Here is a 13,920-nt window from a genome sequence, read left to right as displayed (position 1 = left end):
GCACTGTGGACGCTACAAAGGGCTGTACAAATGCAGATGCGCGGCGTTCCCAGGATCTACTCTGTTCTTACTCCCTGAGTTCCAGCCCTAGTCGTTCGCCTCGCGATCTGCTTCCTTACTTTCCTCCAACCAGAGAAGTCCTAAAAACGGTTTCTCCCTAAAATCACCTTTTCTGCTTCTCTTTCTTATCAGACGTTTTGGAAAAAATAGTGTGTTAGTTGACTTATTTTCTTTGGCTGTTTTTCTCTGCCCCTCTCCCCCCGTGAGAAATTACTTTCTCAGAGTTCTTTTCTGTTATTATGGTCAAATCCAGTGATTCTTTTTAGTCTTCACCCTCTTTGCCTCCTCTGAGCATTTAGTGTCACCGATCTCTTTAAAACTTTGTCCCAACTACCCTGGCTACCTCTCTGAATACTGTACTCTTTTTTAATTTGTGGACTCATTTTTCTGTTCTCAGACCTTTTATTTTCTTTAGTCATACTTTCTTCCCTGACAGTCTGATACATTCCCGGGGATTTAAGTTTTATCTCCATTTAGAAGATCCCCAAAATCATGTAGTGAATAACTGAACAAACCTCTGCTGAGTCCAGGCTCTGTGTTGGTCTAGGTTGAGGGTACAGCAATGGGAAGGTCCTGAGGCAGGAAAGAACCTGACCTGTTGGAGGAACTGGAAGAGGCTAGTGTGACGAGAGCTTGGTGGGAGTTGGGAGGACTGTGGGGAACGGAGAGAAGTAGCAGGAGTCATATCTGTAACCCCAACCTCTCTCCTAAATCCCCAATCCCAGTGTCTGGCATCTTCACTGGAATGCCAAACTTAACATTTTTTTTTTTTAATTTTTATTGCGCTTTAGGTGAAACTTTACAAATAAGTCAGTCTTTCATACAAAAATTTATATACACCTTGCTATATATTCCTAATTGCTCTCCCACTAATGAGACAGCACACTCATTCCTTTCACTCTTTTCGTGTCTATTCGGCCAGCGTCTGACCCCCTCTGCCTTCTCATCTCCCCTCCAGACAGGAGATGCCAACATAGTCTTATGTGTCTACTTGATCCAAGAAGCTCGTTCTTCAGTATCATTTTCTATCCCATTGTCTAGTCCAATCCCTGTCTGAAGAGTTGGCTTTGGGAATGGTTCGTGTCTTGAGCTAATAGAAGGTCTGGGGACCATGACCACTGGGGTCCTTCTAGTTTCAGTCAGACCATTAAGTCTGGTCTTTTTATGAGAAGTTGGGGTCTGTATCCCACTGCTCTCCTGCTCCCTCAGGGGTTCTCTGTTGTGTTCCCTGTCAGGGCAGTCATCGGTAGTAGCCAGGCACCATCTAGTTCTTCTGGGCTCATAATTACCTTGTGTCTTTGGTGTCCTTCCTTCTCCTTTGCTCCAGATGGGCTGAGACCAATTGATGCATTAAAAATAAAGTTTATATTGTCAGTGTACACATAAAAAAATAGCTATGCGGAATTCGAGGTCTGTATCCCACTGCTCTCCTGCTCCTTCAGGGATTTTCTGTTGTGTTGGGATGCAGGCCTCAAATTCTTGTAAAAAGACCAGACATAATGGTCTGACTGAGACTAGAAGGACCCTGGTGGTCATGGCCCCCAGCCCTTCTGTTGGCCAAGGACAGGAAACATTTCCAAAGCCAACTCTTCAGACAGGGATTGGACTGGACAGTGGGTTGGAGAGGGTTGCTGGTGAGGAGTCAGCTTCTTGGATCAGGTGGACACTTGAGACTATATTGGCATCTCCTGCCTGGAGGGGAGATGAGAGCGTAGAGGGGGGTTAGAAGCTGGTGAAAGGGACGTGAAAAGAGAGATTGGAGGGAGGGAGAAAAGAAAGAGTGTAGGGAGGGAGCGGGCTGTCTCACTAGGGGGAGAGCAATGGGGAGTATGTAGCAAAGTGTATATAAGTTTTTGTGTGAGAGACTGACTTGATTTGTAAACTTTCACTTAAAGCGCGACAAAAATTAAAAAAAAAAAAAAAGACACCAGACGCTGCTCTCCAAAGTGGGATGCAGAATGTTTTCTTAGTAGATTTTATTATGCCAATTGACTTAGATGTCGCCTGAAACCCTGATGCCCAAACCCCTGCTCTTGCTACGCTGGCCTTCGAAGCATTCAGTTTATTCAGGAAACTTCTTTCCGTTGGTTTAGTCCAGTTGTGCTGACCTCCCCTGTATTGTGTGTGTTGTCTTTCCCTTCACCTAAAATAGTTTTTATCTACTATCTAATTAGTCAATACTCCTTTCCCTCCCTCCCTCTCTCCCCTTTCTTGTAACCATCAAAGAATATTTACTTCTCTGTTAAACTGTTTCTTGAGTTCTAATAATAGTGGTCTTAAACAATATTTGTCCTTTTGCAACTGACTAATTTCACTCAGCATAATGCCTTCCAGACTCCTTCATGTTATGAAATGTTTCACAGATTCATCACTGTTCTTTATCGATGCATAGTATTCCATTGTGTGAATATACCACAATTTATCCATTCATCCGTTGATGGGCAGCTTGCTTGCTTCCATCTTTTTGCTGTTGTAAACAGTGCTGCAGTGAACATGGGTGTGCATATATCTTTTCTTGTAAAGGCTCTTATTTCTCTAGGATATATTCCAAGGAGTGGGTTTGCTGGATCGTAAGGTAATTCTGTTTCTACCTTTTAAAGGAAGCACCAAATCGATTTCCAAAGCAAACTTAATACTCTTAGTACTATTGATTACTCTCCCCCCAAAACTACTTTTCTCACTTCTGAAGTTCTGTTAAATCTGTGATGCTTCACTAATAAGAATAATAAAAAAAATAGCTACATTTATATAGCACATGTTCATGCTAGGCACTCTTCTGAGAACTTTATGTATTAACTCATTTAATCCTCAGAACTATCCTATTACCTAGAACACTATTATTAGCCCCATTTTACAGATGGATAAACCCTGGTGGCGTAGTGGTTAAGAGCTAACAGCTATGGCTGCTAACCAAAAGGTTGGCAGTTTGAATCCATCAGGCACTCCTTGGAAACCGTATGGGGCAGTTCTGTCCTGTCCTATGGGATCACTGTGAGTCAGAATTGACTCGATGGCAAGGGGTTTGGTTTGGTTTTTTTTTTTAATAGACAGGGAAACTGAGGCATAGAGAGGTCAAGCAATTTGCCCAAAGTCATAGGGAAAGTAAGTGGAAGAGCCAGAGTTGAGCCCAAGCAGTCTGGCTCCAACCACTAGAGTATATTGCCCTGCCAGCCAAGGTTTTATTTATTTATTCATTCAACAAATATTTGTTGAACTAGAGACCGCTTGGAATACCACAAAAAGCCAAATTAAACTCATTGCTGTCGAGTCAATTCCAACTCATAGCAACCCTATAGTACAGAGTAGAACTGCCCCATATGGTTTCCAAGAAGTGGCTGGTGGATTTGAACTGCTGACATTTGGTTAGCAGCAGTAATTTGTTGTAGCTCCTAACCACTGCACCACTGAGGCAGGCAGCCTTAGAGCCCAACCCTTTTAAGAGGCACCTGCTCTGACTTAACCTCCTACACTGAGCAGAATAAGCTGCCCTTTCTTCTGAAATTGTCCTTGACAAGATAACCACAGAGTGGGCCATAGATGGCCTCAATGTGCCTCTGGGTGGAGACTTAACATCCTAATGAAGAAAAATTCATCCCTTCTTCCATCCTGGGGGATCAAACCATTGTCTAAATAAAAGGCATATTCATCCCCAAGTTCTGAACTGCCTGCGTGAAGGTCAATCCTGAATATTCATGATGAATTTGCATTTCCTTGTCTGCTCTCAATAAAAGCCCACCTCCGCAAGATGCCTGTGAGCAGTCTTGGAGGCAACAACCCCAACTGCTCCTTTCCTTTTAACGAAGGCCTCTTGTTTATTGGCTGTAACAAGTCACGCTGAGCAAACCATCAGGGCTCCACTTGGGATACAGAGGTGACAATTCAGACCTATGACCTCATAAAGCTTATTTTTTCTTTTTCCAATATTTCTCAAATCCATCATCTTTTTCCAGTACCTTGATGTCAGCCTGTGTTACCTCTAATTTACTGGCACAAAAAATGTCGTTCGTAAACGGTATCATAGTAGAAAATGGTTTTTAACAACCGAACTCTGCTTTAGTCAGACCAGACACACTGTGTCTTCCTTCTCACTGGAATGTCTTTCCCTCATCTTCTATTGTCAAAATCCTACTTACTGTTTCAAGCCTTATCTCAAATACTGCCCTTTCCCTCAAGGCTTTCTTAGTCACTGCAGCTGAAGTGAACACATTCCCCTTTTAAATTTACTTAACACTTTTTACTTTCTTTCTGATATTTGATCTATTTTGTATTGGAGTCCCTGGGTGGTGCAAACAATTAACATGCTCAGCTGCAAACCTAAGGGTTGGTGTTTTTGAGTCCATCCAAAACCACCTCAGAAGAAAGGCCTGGCAATCAGCCATTGAAAACTTTTTGGAGCACAGTTCTACCCTCACACATACTGGGTCGCTATGAGTTGGGATCGACTTGATAGCAACTGGTTTTTGTATTTACAGTTGTCTTATCTTTTCACCTGAAATGTAATAAAAAAAAAAAAATTAGCTTTTTATTGTTTTAGATGAAAATCTACCCAGCAAGTTAATTTCCAATTCAACAATTTATACACAAATTGTTCCATGACATTGGTTGTTATCCCCACAATGTGTCAGCACTCTCCCCATTTCCACCCTGCCCTCCCCATTTCCATCCCTCCAGTTTCCCTGCCCTTCCTTGCCTTCTCAATCACCTAAAGTATAATTCTAGATGGCAATGTCTATTTCTCACTCATTTTAGTATTGTCTCAATTTATATAGCAAGCAACATGCTGTAATAAGTATGGAGTGAATTTGATAAAACCAGTACTTTTATTATAATCATCGTTTGATTATGGAGGAGAAAGAACGGTGACAAGGAAGTTTGGGGAAGAGCTGGTTTGCTTATAGAAGTACTTGAAGATAAATGTTTAAAGGAGGATCTAGTCCTAGGTTTGCTCTTGGATATTTTTGTGATATTATGCAAGTCGATGAACCTGTCTGTAAAATGTTGGCACCAGATAGTTTACATGACAGTTAAGACCTTTCTCTTGAAATCAGGGTTCGATACCTTTTGCAACCTTGTTATTGTTATCTTGGGACTGACGGGAGTCCCTAGCAATATGTTCTGTGGCTGTTTGACAAATGCTGTATTAGTTAACTGATGAGCATCCGGAGGAAAAAAAAGGAGAGAAGCGGGTAAATCAGATCTTTGAGGAAATGCCAGATTAGACAAGGCCCAAGGCTGCCTCAGATTGGTTTTTGAGTTGTTAATGCTGCGCAAGACCTTGTTTTTCAGACTTTTAGTACTCAGTTAATAACTGTATAATGGCTAACCTGGCCAACTCCAGTATGTACATAATGGCGTTTTGGGTGAATTATTAGCAACATTCAAGACAATGTCTTATGCAACAACCAAAAATCTCATGGAATTTGGTTCCTTGGTTTGGAGGTTTAGGGTCATGTTTTCATGGGACATCCCAGTTAATTGGCCTGGTGTTTGCTTAGTGCTTCTGTTCTACCTCCTAGTTTGTTGTGTAGTGCCTGGAGTCTTTAAAGCTTCAATTCCAAGGCACAACAATTGGTCTGTATTTGCCTGGAGTAACAGAGGAAGAAGGTGAGTCAGGAATCGGAGGAGTGTCTTAGTCACCTAGTGCTGCTATAACAGAAATACCACAAGTGGATGGCTTCAACAAACAGAAGTTTTTTCTTTCACAGTCTAGTAGGCTACAAGTCCAAGTTCAGGGTGTCAGTTCCAGGGAAAGGCTTTCTCTCTCTGTTGGTTCTGGAGGAAGGTCATTGTCATCAATCTTTTCTTGGTCAAGGAGCTTCTCAGCACAAGGACCCTAAGTCCAAAGGATGCACTCTGGTCCCAGTGTTGCTTTCTTGGTGGTATAATGTCCCCCTGTCTCTCTGCTTCCTTCTCTCTTTTATATCTCAAAAGAGATTGGCTGAAGAAGCAACCTAATCTTGTAGATTGAGTTCTTCCTCATTGACATAACTGCCACTAATCATGCCTCATTAACATCACAGAGGTAGGATTTACAACATATAAGAAAATCGTATCAGATGACAAAATGGTGGACAATCACACAATACTAGGAATCACGGACTAGCCAATTTGACACACGGATTTTTGGGGGACACAATTCAATCCATGACAAGGAGGACATGGAATATGCAATTAATTGTCTGCATGAATAAAGGCCTCTTTTCCCATGAGACCAAAACAACTGGATGGTGCCCAGTTACCATTACTGAGCATTTTGATAAGAAATTCTATAGAAGAATCCTGATCAAAAAGGGGAAAATGCAGAACAGAATTTCAAATTCTCATGAACTCCAGACTTTTTGGAGCCATGGAGGCTGGATGAACCCCTGAAACTATTACCCTGAGATAATCTTTAAACCTTAAATCAAACATATCCCCTAAAGTCTTCTATAAACCAATCAGTAGTTACATACCATTTGGTTGTTACACATCTTACCTCTATCATTTCTTCCACTTGCTGCCTGGAATGATTTTAGTATTTCTTATTATCAAGGTAATAAAAACTAAAAAATAATTACCTGAATATTTTAGTAAAATTTGGTAAATAAGTAATTCTTTTAAAAGGCTTATTTTCCCCTTCTAAATAAACATACAGTATTGTTTAGATTTTGGGTTAAGCTGAAATAATCAGGAGGTGTAGGGTTCAATAAGCCAGCTTCTCTCTACTCCCTCTTTCCACACAGGAATAATGACAAATTAAGGTGAAAACTCTTTGCTACTGTAAAGTGTTTATTCAGAAAATAGTTTGAAATGACTTGCCAAATAAGTAATATTTTGGGTGATCATAATATTTACACTCTAAGTTATATAACATTCAGGGCATTCATTAGAACAGAAAAAAAAAGGTTAATAGCGTGATGGCATATGGTATAATTGGTAGCCATAGGATTACTTAGGAAGGACTATTTATTGCTTATCAATTCCTTTCTCTTAATATATTAAAATGAAACTAAAGAATAACAAATCTTCCTGGTGACTCCAGATCTAAATATCTCTGTGTTAAAAAATTATCTCAAATATGTATTGAATTGTTGCTTGGCATATTTACGTGGATATCTTTGATGTCTTTTTTAAAACCCAAATTTTGCTTTGAGGGAGACTTTGTGTGATAGAAAGTTATTTATTCAAAATGAAACAGGAACTAAACTAAATAGAACTTCTTGTTGTTAGGTGCCATCAAGTCAGTTCTAACTCATAGCGACCCTATGTACAACAGAACAAAACACTACCTGGTCCTGCGCCATTCTCACATTCCTTGCTATGTTTGAGGCCATTGTTACAGCCACAATCCATCTCGTTAAGGGTCTTCCTCTTTCACGGACCCTCTTCTTTACCAACCAGGATGTGCTTCTCCAGGAACTGGTCCCTCACTGATAATATATCCAAAGTACATGAGACGAAGTTTTGCCATCCTCGCTTCTAAGGAACATTCTGGCTATACTTCTTCCAAGACAGATTTGTGGGTTCTTCTGGCGGTCCATGGTCTATTCAATATTCTTCAGCAATACCACAATTCAAAGGCATCAATTCTTCTTTGGTCTTCCTTGTTCATTTTCCATCTTTTGCATGCATATGAGGCAACTGAAAATACCGTGGCTTCAGTTAGGTGCACCTCGGTCCTCAAAGTGCTTTTTAACACCTTAAAGAAGTCTTTTGTAGCAGATTTGCCCAGTGCAATATGTCGTTTGATTTCTTGACTGCTGCTTCCATGGGCATTGACTGTGGACTCAAGTAAAATGAAATCCTTGAAAACTTCAATATTTTCTCTGTTTATCACGATATTGCTTATCGGCCCAGTTGTGAGGATTTTTGTTTTCTTTATGTTGAAGTGCAATCCATACTGAAGGCTATAATCTTAGATCGTAGTCAGTAAGTGCTTCAAGTCCTCTTCACGTTCAGCAAGCAAGGTTGTGTCATCTGCATATTGCAAGTTGTTAATGAGTCTTCCTTCAATCCTGATGCCCTGTGCTTCTTCATATAGTTCAGCTTCTCAGATTATTTGCTCAGCATACAGATCGAATAAGTATGGTGAAAGGATACAATCCTGACGCACACCTTTCCTGATTTTAAGCCACGCAGTATTCTCTTGTTTTCCTCCAATGACTGCCTCTTGATCTATGTACAGGTTCCTCACGAGCACAATCAAGTGTTCTGGAATTCCCATTCTTTGCAATGTTATCCGTAATTTGTTGTCATCCACACAGTTGAATGCCTTTGCATAGTCAATAAAACACAGGCAAACATCTTTCCTGTATTCTCTGCTTTCAGCCAAGATCCATCTGACATCAGCAGTGATATCCCTCTTTCCATGTCCTTTTCTGCATCTGAATTGAATTTCTGGCAGTTCCCTGTTGATGTACTGCTGCAACTGTTTTTGAATGATCTACAAAATTTTACTTGCATATGATATTAATGATATTGTTCAATAATTCTGTTAGATCATCTTTCTTTGAAATGAGCACAAATATGGATCTCTTCCATTCTGTTGGCAAGGTAGCGGTCTTCTAAATTTCTTGGCATAGACGAGTGAGCGCTTCCAGTATTGCATCCGTTTGTTGAAACATAGAACTTAGTTACTGCTTTATTATTATTATTATCATTATACTATTTTTTTATGTATTATTACTATTATACTACTAGTAGCAGTAATAAAGTGGTCATAATAGACATTACATTTATAGAACACATTAAAAAACCAGTGCTGTCGAGTTGATTCTGGCTCGTGGAGACCCCATTTGTTTTAGAGTAGAACTGCTCTCCATAATGTTTTCAATGGCTGTGATCTTTTGGAATTAGATCGCCAGACCTTTCTTCCGAGGTGCCTCTGAGAGAATTTGAACCACCAACCTGTCCATTAGTAGCCAAACACTTAACCATTTGTGCCACCCAGAGATTCCTATGGAGCACATTATTGTTTATAAAATATGTTCATATACATTTTAAACTTCTTCACAAAAACTTTTTAGTAGGGCAGCCTTACTTTCAAAGTAGGCTAACTATAATATAATTGATGATTATCATTCTTCCAAATGAAAGCCATGGACGCCATTAAGTAAATTTAATATCAATTTACCAGATGAGAAAAAGTATAACCTTTTTACTTATGATGCATTGTAGGTCCTACTTTTAAAATGCACTACTAAAATTATCCTGGAGGCTTTCCCAGATCTTTCTGGGATAAAAATAATTTTCTTTTAAAAAAATAGTTTATTTTTCAAAGCCTGACCCTTGCAGAAGGCTGTAGCATCAGGGAAGATACAATAAGGCTTGCCTAGGACAGAGATTCTCAGCTTTAGGTCACTCAGTTTATCGGTCTAGTTATGAGGATTTTTTTTTTTTTTTTTCACATTCAGGCATAATCTATATTGAAGGCTTTGAGCTTGATCAGTGAAGTGTTTCAAGTCCTCTTCACTTTCAGCAAGCAAGGTTGTGTCATCTGCATATTGCAGATTGTTAATGAGTCTTCCTCCAGTCCTGATGCTGCGTTCTTCGTCATATCGTCTGGCTTCTCGGATTATTTGTTCAGCATACGGATTGAATAAGTAAGGTGAAAGGATAGAACCTTGCCACGCATCTTTTCCAATTTTAAACCACACAGTATCCCCTTGCTCTGTTTCAAAGACTGCTGCTTTCCATGGACAGGTTCTGCACGAGTACAATTAAGTGTTCTGGAATTCCCGTTCTTTATAATGTTATCCATAATTTGTTATGATCCATACAGTCGAATGCCCTTGCATAGCTGGTAAAACACAGGTAAACATCTTTCTAGTATTCTCTGCTTTCAACCAAGATTCATCTGACATCAGCAATGATATCTCTCATTGCACATGCTCTTCTGAAACCATCTTGAGCTTCTGGCAGTTTCCTGTTGATGTACGCTGCAGTTAAGAATTTTATTTTCAAAGGAGCTAAAAAAAAAAATTTTTTTTTTTTTTTTTTTTACTACTGTCAACTCATTTCACCCTGGCAACTCCCACTCAGTTCCTCAGCTCTTCTGCTAGTGTGTCTTGCGTAATTTTTCTCTTTCCCACGACCCTTCTGCTCCTGTCTCCTTCCTTTTTGAGTTCCTGTCCTCCCTTGTGCCCCCCTGGTCTAGTGGAGCCTCCAAAGGCAGTGGATGGGGCCAGTGGACAGCCGTGCCCTGGTCCCTTCAAGCAAACAATCTTGTTGCCTTCAGTGACCATTAGCCTCTCCCAGGCTATACTGCATGCCTAATCGCGTACCTGCTCTCACATGTCACCAAACGTGCTCACCTCGGTCCCGCCTTTTTCACTCACTTCAGAAATCACTACAGGGGATGGTTCCGTGGGTCTGATCCTGTGAATTCTGGCTGGCAGAGCATCAGTTTACCCGCTGACTATCTGATCAAATAAGGCTTAATTCATATGCCGGTTTACCCCCCTCTGAAGGCCCTTAAAACTCAGATTAGTGGAATTTGGTGGATACTGAATGTTTTAAACCACAACATAGGCGTGGTTACAATTTATAGTTCTTTTGCTCCACATTACCCCCATCAGTGTGTGGGAAACTGAGCCATGAAGTATTTCTGAAACTCTGATATCAAATTGGACGTTTTTCACTAAAAAATAAAACAAAGGATTTTATGATGACACATCAAAAAATGTTTTTGAGTTGCTTTTTCCAACTTCCAAAAGAATGTTAACCAGTTGATTATCAGATTTTTGTGAGGAAAATACCACTCCTTTGCTGCCAAATGCATATACACAGACTCATCAACAAGGCACAGTAAACACAAAACAAAACAAAAACTTATAATATGGTGTCGTTGCTCTGTGGCTACTTGTCAATCGAATGCAGCCCTGGGAAAAGTACTCACCTATTTGTCTACTAAGAAGCATCTTTGATCCTATGATTGTAACCTATACTACCAGTCCAGATAGATTGTACAGACACAGAAAGGAAAAACTTGCTTTTACAGCAACAGTTACGTGATCTTTCCGGAAATGAATTAGTATTTAACTCATTTGTGGTAGACATTGCAGTGTTTGCCTGGTGGCGTCTAGGCTGTAAAGGCTAAGTAAATAATAATTCATCTCATTTACTTAATTAGGTGAATAATATTCCTAAAACAATTTTTTTTTTTTACAACAGTGTAAGAATATCAGTTGGGAGTCCACTTTGGATTAACAAGACATCTTGTAACGTGTGAAAAACTGAACCACCTGAAAACAAACAAAGAGACAAGAGAATAATTATAAAACAATACGTGCTCAATTTTTGTGTGTGTTTCTGTGTAAGAACAACAAGGAGTCGAAAACTTGGGTTGGTATGCTTTACAGATGAATAAATATATTTGGGTAGTTACTTACTTTCCCTTAGTTTATGTGTCTTATAAAAAAAGAAGTTTCACTTAGAATCAGAGGCTTTTGAATATCTTAGTATGAAAATGTTCTGTAGGAACATACGCCCACACACACACGTATATGATTTTAATGTGGTGTAACTCTCAATATTTAATACTTGCCTGAAAAAAAGGCAGATATATGGGAACAGTTATGCTCCTCTGAAAAATACAAAACTTTGTAGCTCCAGGCTCAGAATGCAGTTTACACCCGAGTTTTCTTTTGATTGCACACATGGAGAAAATTCTAATTCTAAACTGTTTTTAAAGCTTGTCTTGCAATCTAAGGGCAGTCTCTATTTTAAAGTCTGTACAAAAACTTGACAACTCAGTTCACTCATTGGTGGTTGCTAATCTGTTAAAAGTTTGGTATTTAGCACATCTGAACGCGTGTGTGTTTAGCTATCCTTTATTGACTGAGTACTGTGCGTTAGGCATTATACTACCCATTTTGGAAATTAACGTGGCTTTATATCCATATTTAACTTTAATATTTGGAAAGAAAGAGAGGTGGAGGGAAAGCAATAAAGAGTTCAGATAACTTTGCCCTCCATTTCTAAGGGTATGTTTTTAAATTAGTGTTTTATAATAATTTGAGATCTATCTTTAAATGTTGCTTATTTTGATTTTTTATTGTTGTAAAAGGAGAAACAAATTCTCACCAGTTATTTATTTAATTTGATTTAGCAAAAATATCAATACAAGCTGTTCTTGTATGACAAAAAAAAAAAAAATGACAAAGCATGTAATATATGTTAATACTTGAGGATTGTTTTAGACATTTAATGGGAAAATTTGATTTGAAGGAAAAAACTTTATTTCTTCTTTGAATTTATGATTTAAGTTCTCTCTCTTCCAGACTGCTTTCAAAGTTTTTCCGTTGTTGCCCACTATAAAAACCAAACCCCAATGCGGTTGAGTCAATCCTGACTCATAGCGACCCTGTAGGACAGAAATAGAACGGCCCCGTAGGGTTTCCAAGGCTGTAATCTTCACCGAACCAGAACTGCCACCTCTTTATTCTAAGGAGCAGTTGGTGGCTTCAAAGAGCGGACCTTTTGGTTAGCAGTCAAGTGCTTTAGCCACTGTGCCACTAGGGCTTCTGTGTTGCCCACTAAGTGGGCAGAAAAGCAGAAGTTTAATTTTCTAACAATGAAAATGTGTTTCTCTTTATCAGTATGTGCTTCCCAGGGAGTTTCTGTGGCCACCCTCTGAAGCCTTCAGTGCTCTGCATTTTGGGTTAAACACAAGATTGTAGCCGCTGATAACTCTACGAAATAATTCTTCCAAATAGCACTAGTGAATTGTAAAAGGAGTAATCAATAGATTTCAATTTGTTGTTTTGTATTCAGGCTGTAAGCGAGTCTCGAAAAAATCAGGGAGTAGGATCTTTAAAATATCTTACTCCATCTAATCTATAGTCTTTTTTATTTTATTTTGAAATGAAAAGCTGATGTGTTAGTTAAAACATCCTGACCTTTCTTTGTCAATATTCCAAAGCTATGCATGTTTAGTGTTAAAGGATTAAAATGTTAGATATATTGGTTTAAAAATACCTTGATTTAAACATTTGTGGAATCCTAGCTTGAAAACCACCGGAGTAGCTTTTTTTTTTTTCTTTTGCACAATCATCTATTAGTTTATTGATCTTACCTTTTAGGAAGTGACAGCAACATTATGCTATAGGGATAGCCCAAGGTTTAAATGTTTTCCGGTCATCTCTTGGGATCTAAGAGTGAAAGCAAATTGTATGCTTAATACCATAGTACTGTCAAAAGAAAGCGAGTCAATAATAAAATTAATCTATTAAATGAGGTTTATGTGGGCAGAAGATTAAAGAACTGGAAAGCACCAAATTACATGTGGAAAGGTACTCCCTTGAGTATCAGCAATGATTGGCTTAGATTGACAAAATGCAGAAGCAGAAGAGGCTTATTTCTGTTTGGTTTATATAACTCTCTGTTGGTCAAGGAGGGTGGAGGCGCTGTTAAGATCTCTTTGGTCAGTAAGGAAGGAAGGGCTGTCAGGATCTCATTGGTCAACAAGAGTGGCCTTATTTACAGGAGAGCTAGGCTTAAGTTTCAGTAAGGACAGGTCTTAGGGGCATTGTCTACTTGACTGCTGATGCCATTTTGTCAACCACATAACTCCATTTTCATTTCATTTCACAATTCCATGCAATATTCCACCAGAAAAATTATATCAAATCTGTAGGTTTAAAAAAAATTCCTCACGAGAGGAGGCAGGATCTTCTGGGTCCTGGGGGATGGAGCTGTGTTACACATATTCTTTTCAAGTGACAATTTTGAAAAGACAGTGTGTTGGTGATGTGATCTCTGCCACACTTAATGTTGATAATTAAGAGGGCACTTGGGTTAGTTACCATATTATTACTTGTTCCCCGGATATGAATCTCAAAGAGAAATATGTATCTTATCAAAATGTTTGGGGAGGTGGGA

The 13,920-nt window shown here is 39.2% G+C and overlaps 1 protein-coding gene across 1 annotated transcript in view; it reads right to left on the bottom strand.

Moving 5' to 3' along the window:
- Positions 1 to 10,088: 10,088 nt before the first annotated feature.
- The window catches only part of LOC126078340 (aldehyde oxidase 2-like), a 95,329-nt gene continuing 91,497 nt past the window's right edge, over positions 10,089 to 13,920 (bottom strand). Inside the window, 2 exon segments of the mRNA XM_049888832.1 lie at positions 10,089 to 11,282; positions 13,115 to 13,190. Of these exon segments, the coding sequence (XP_049744789.1) occupies positions 13,137 to 13,190 (54 nt within the window). The 3' untranslated portion in view covers positions 10,089 to 11,282; positions 13,115 to 13,136.

This window comes from Elephas maximus, chromosome 6, assembly GCF_024166365.1.
Source record: "Elephas maximus indicus isolate mEleMax1 chromosome 6, mEleMax1 primary haplotype, whole genome shotgun sequence".
In the NCBI taxonomy this organism is placed as follows: Eukaryota; Metazoa; Chordata; class Mammalia; order Proboscidea; family Elephantidae; genus Elephas; species Elephas maximus.
The sequence above is the reverse complement of the archived record's forward strand: the minus strand, read 5'-3'. Positions and strand labels throughout refer to the sequence as shown.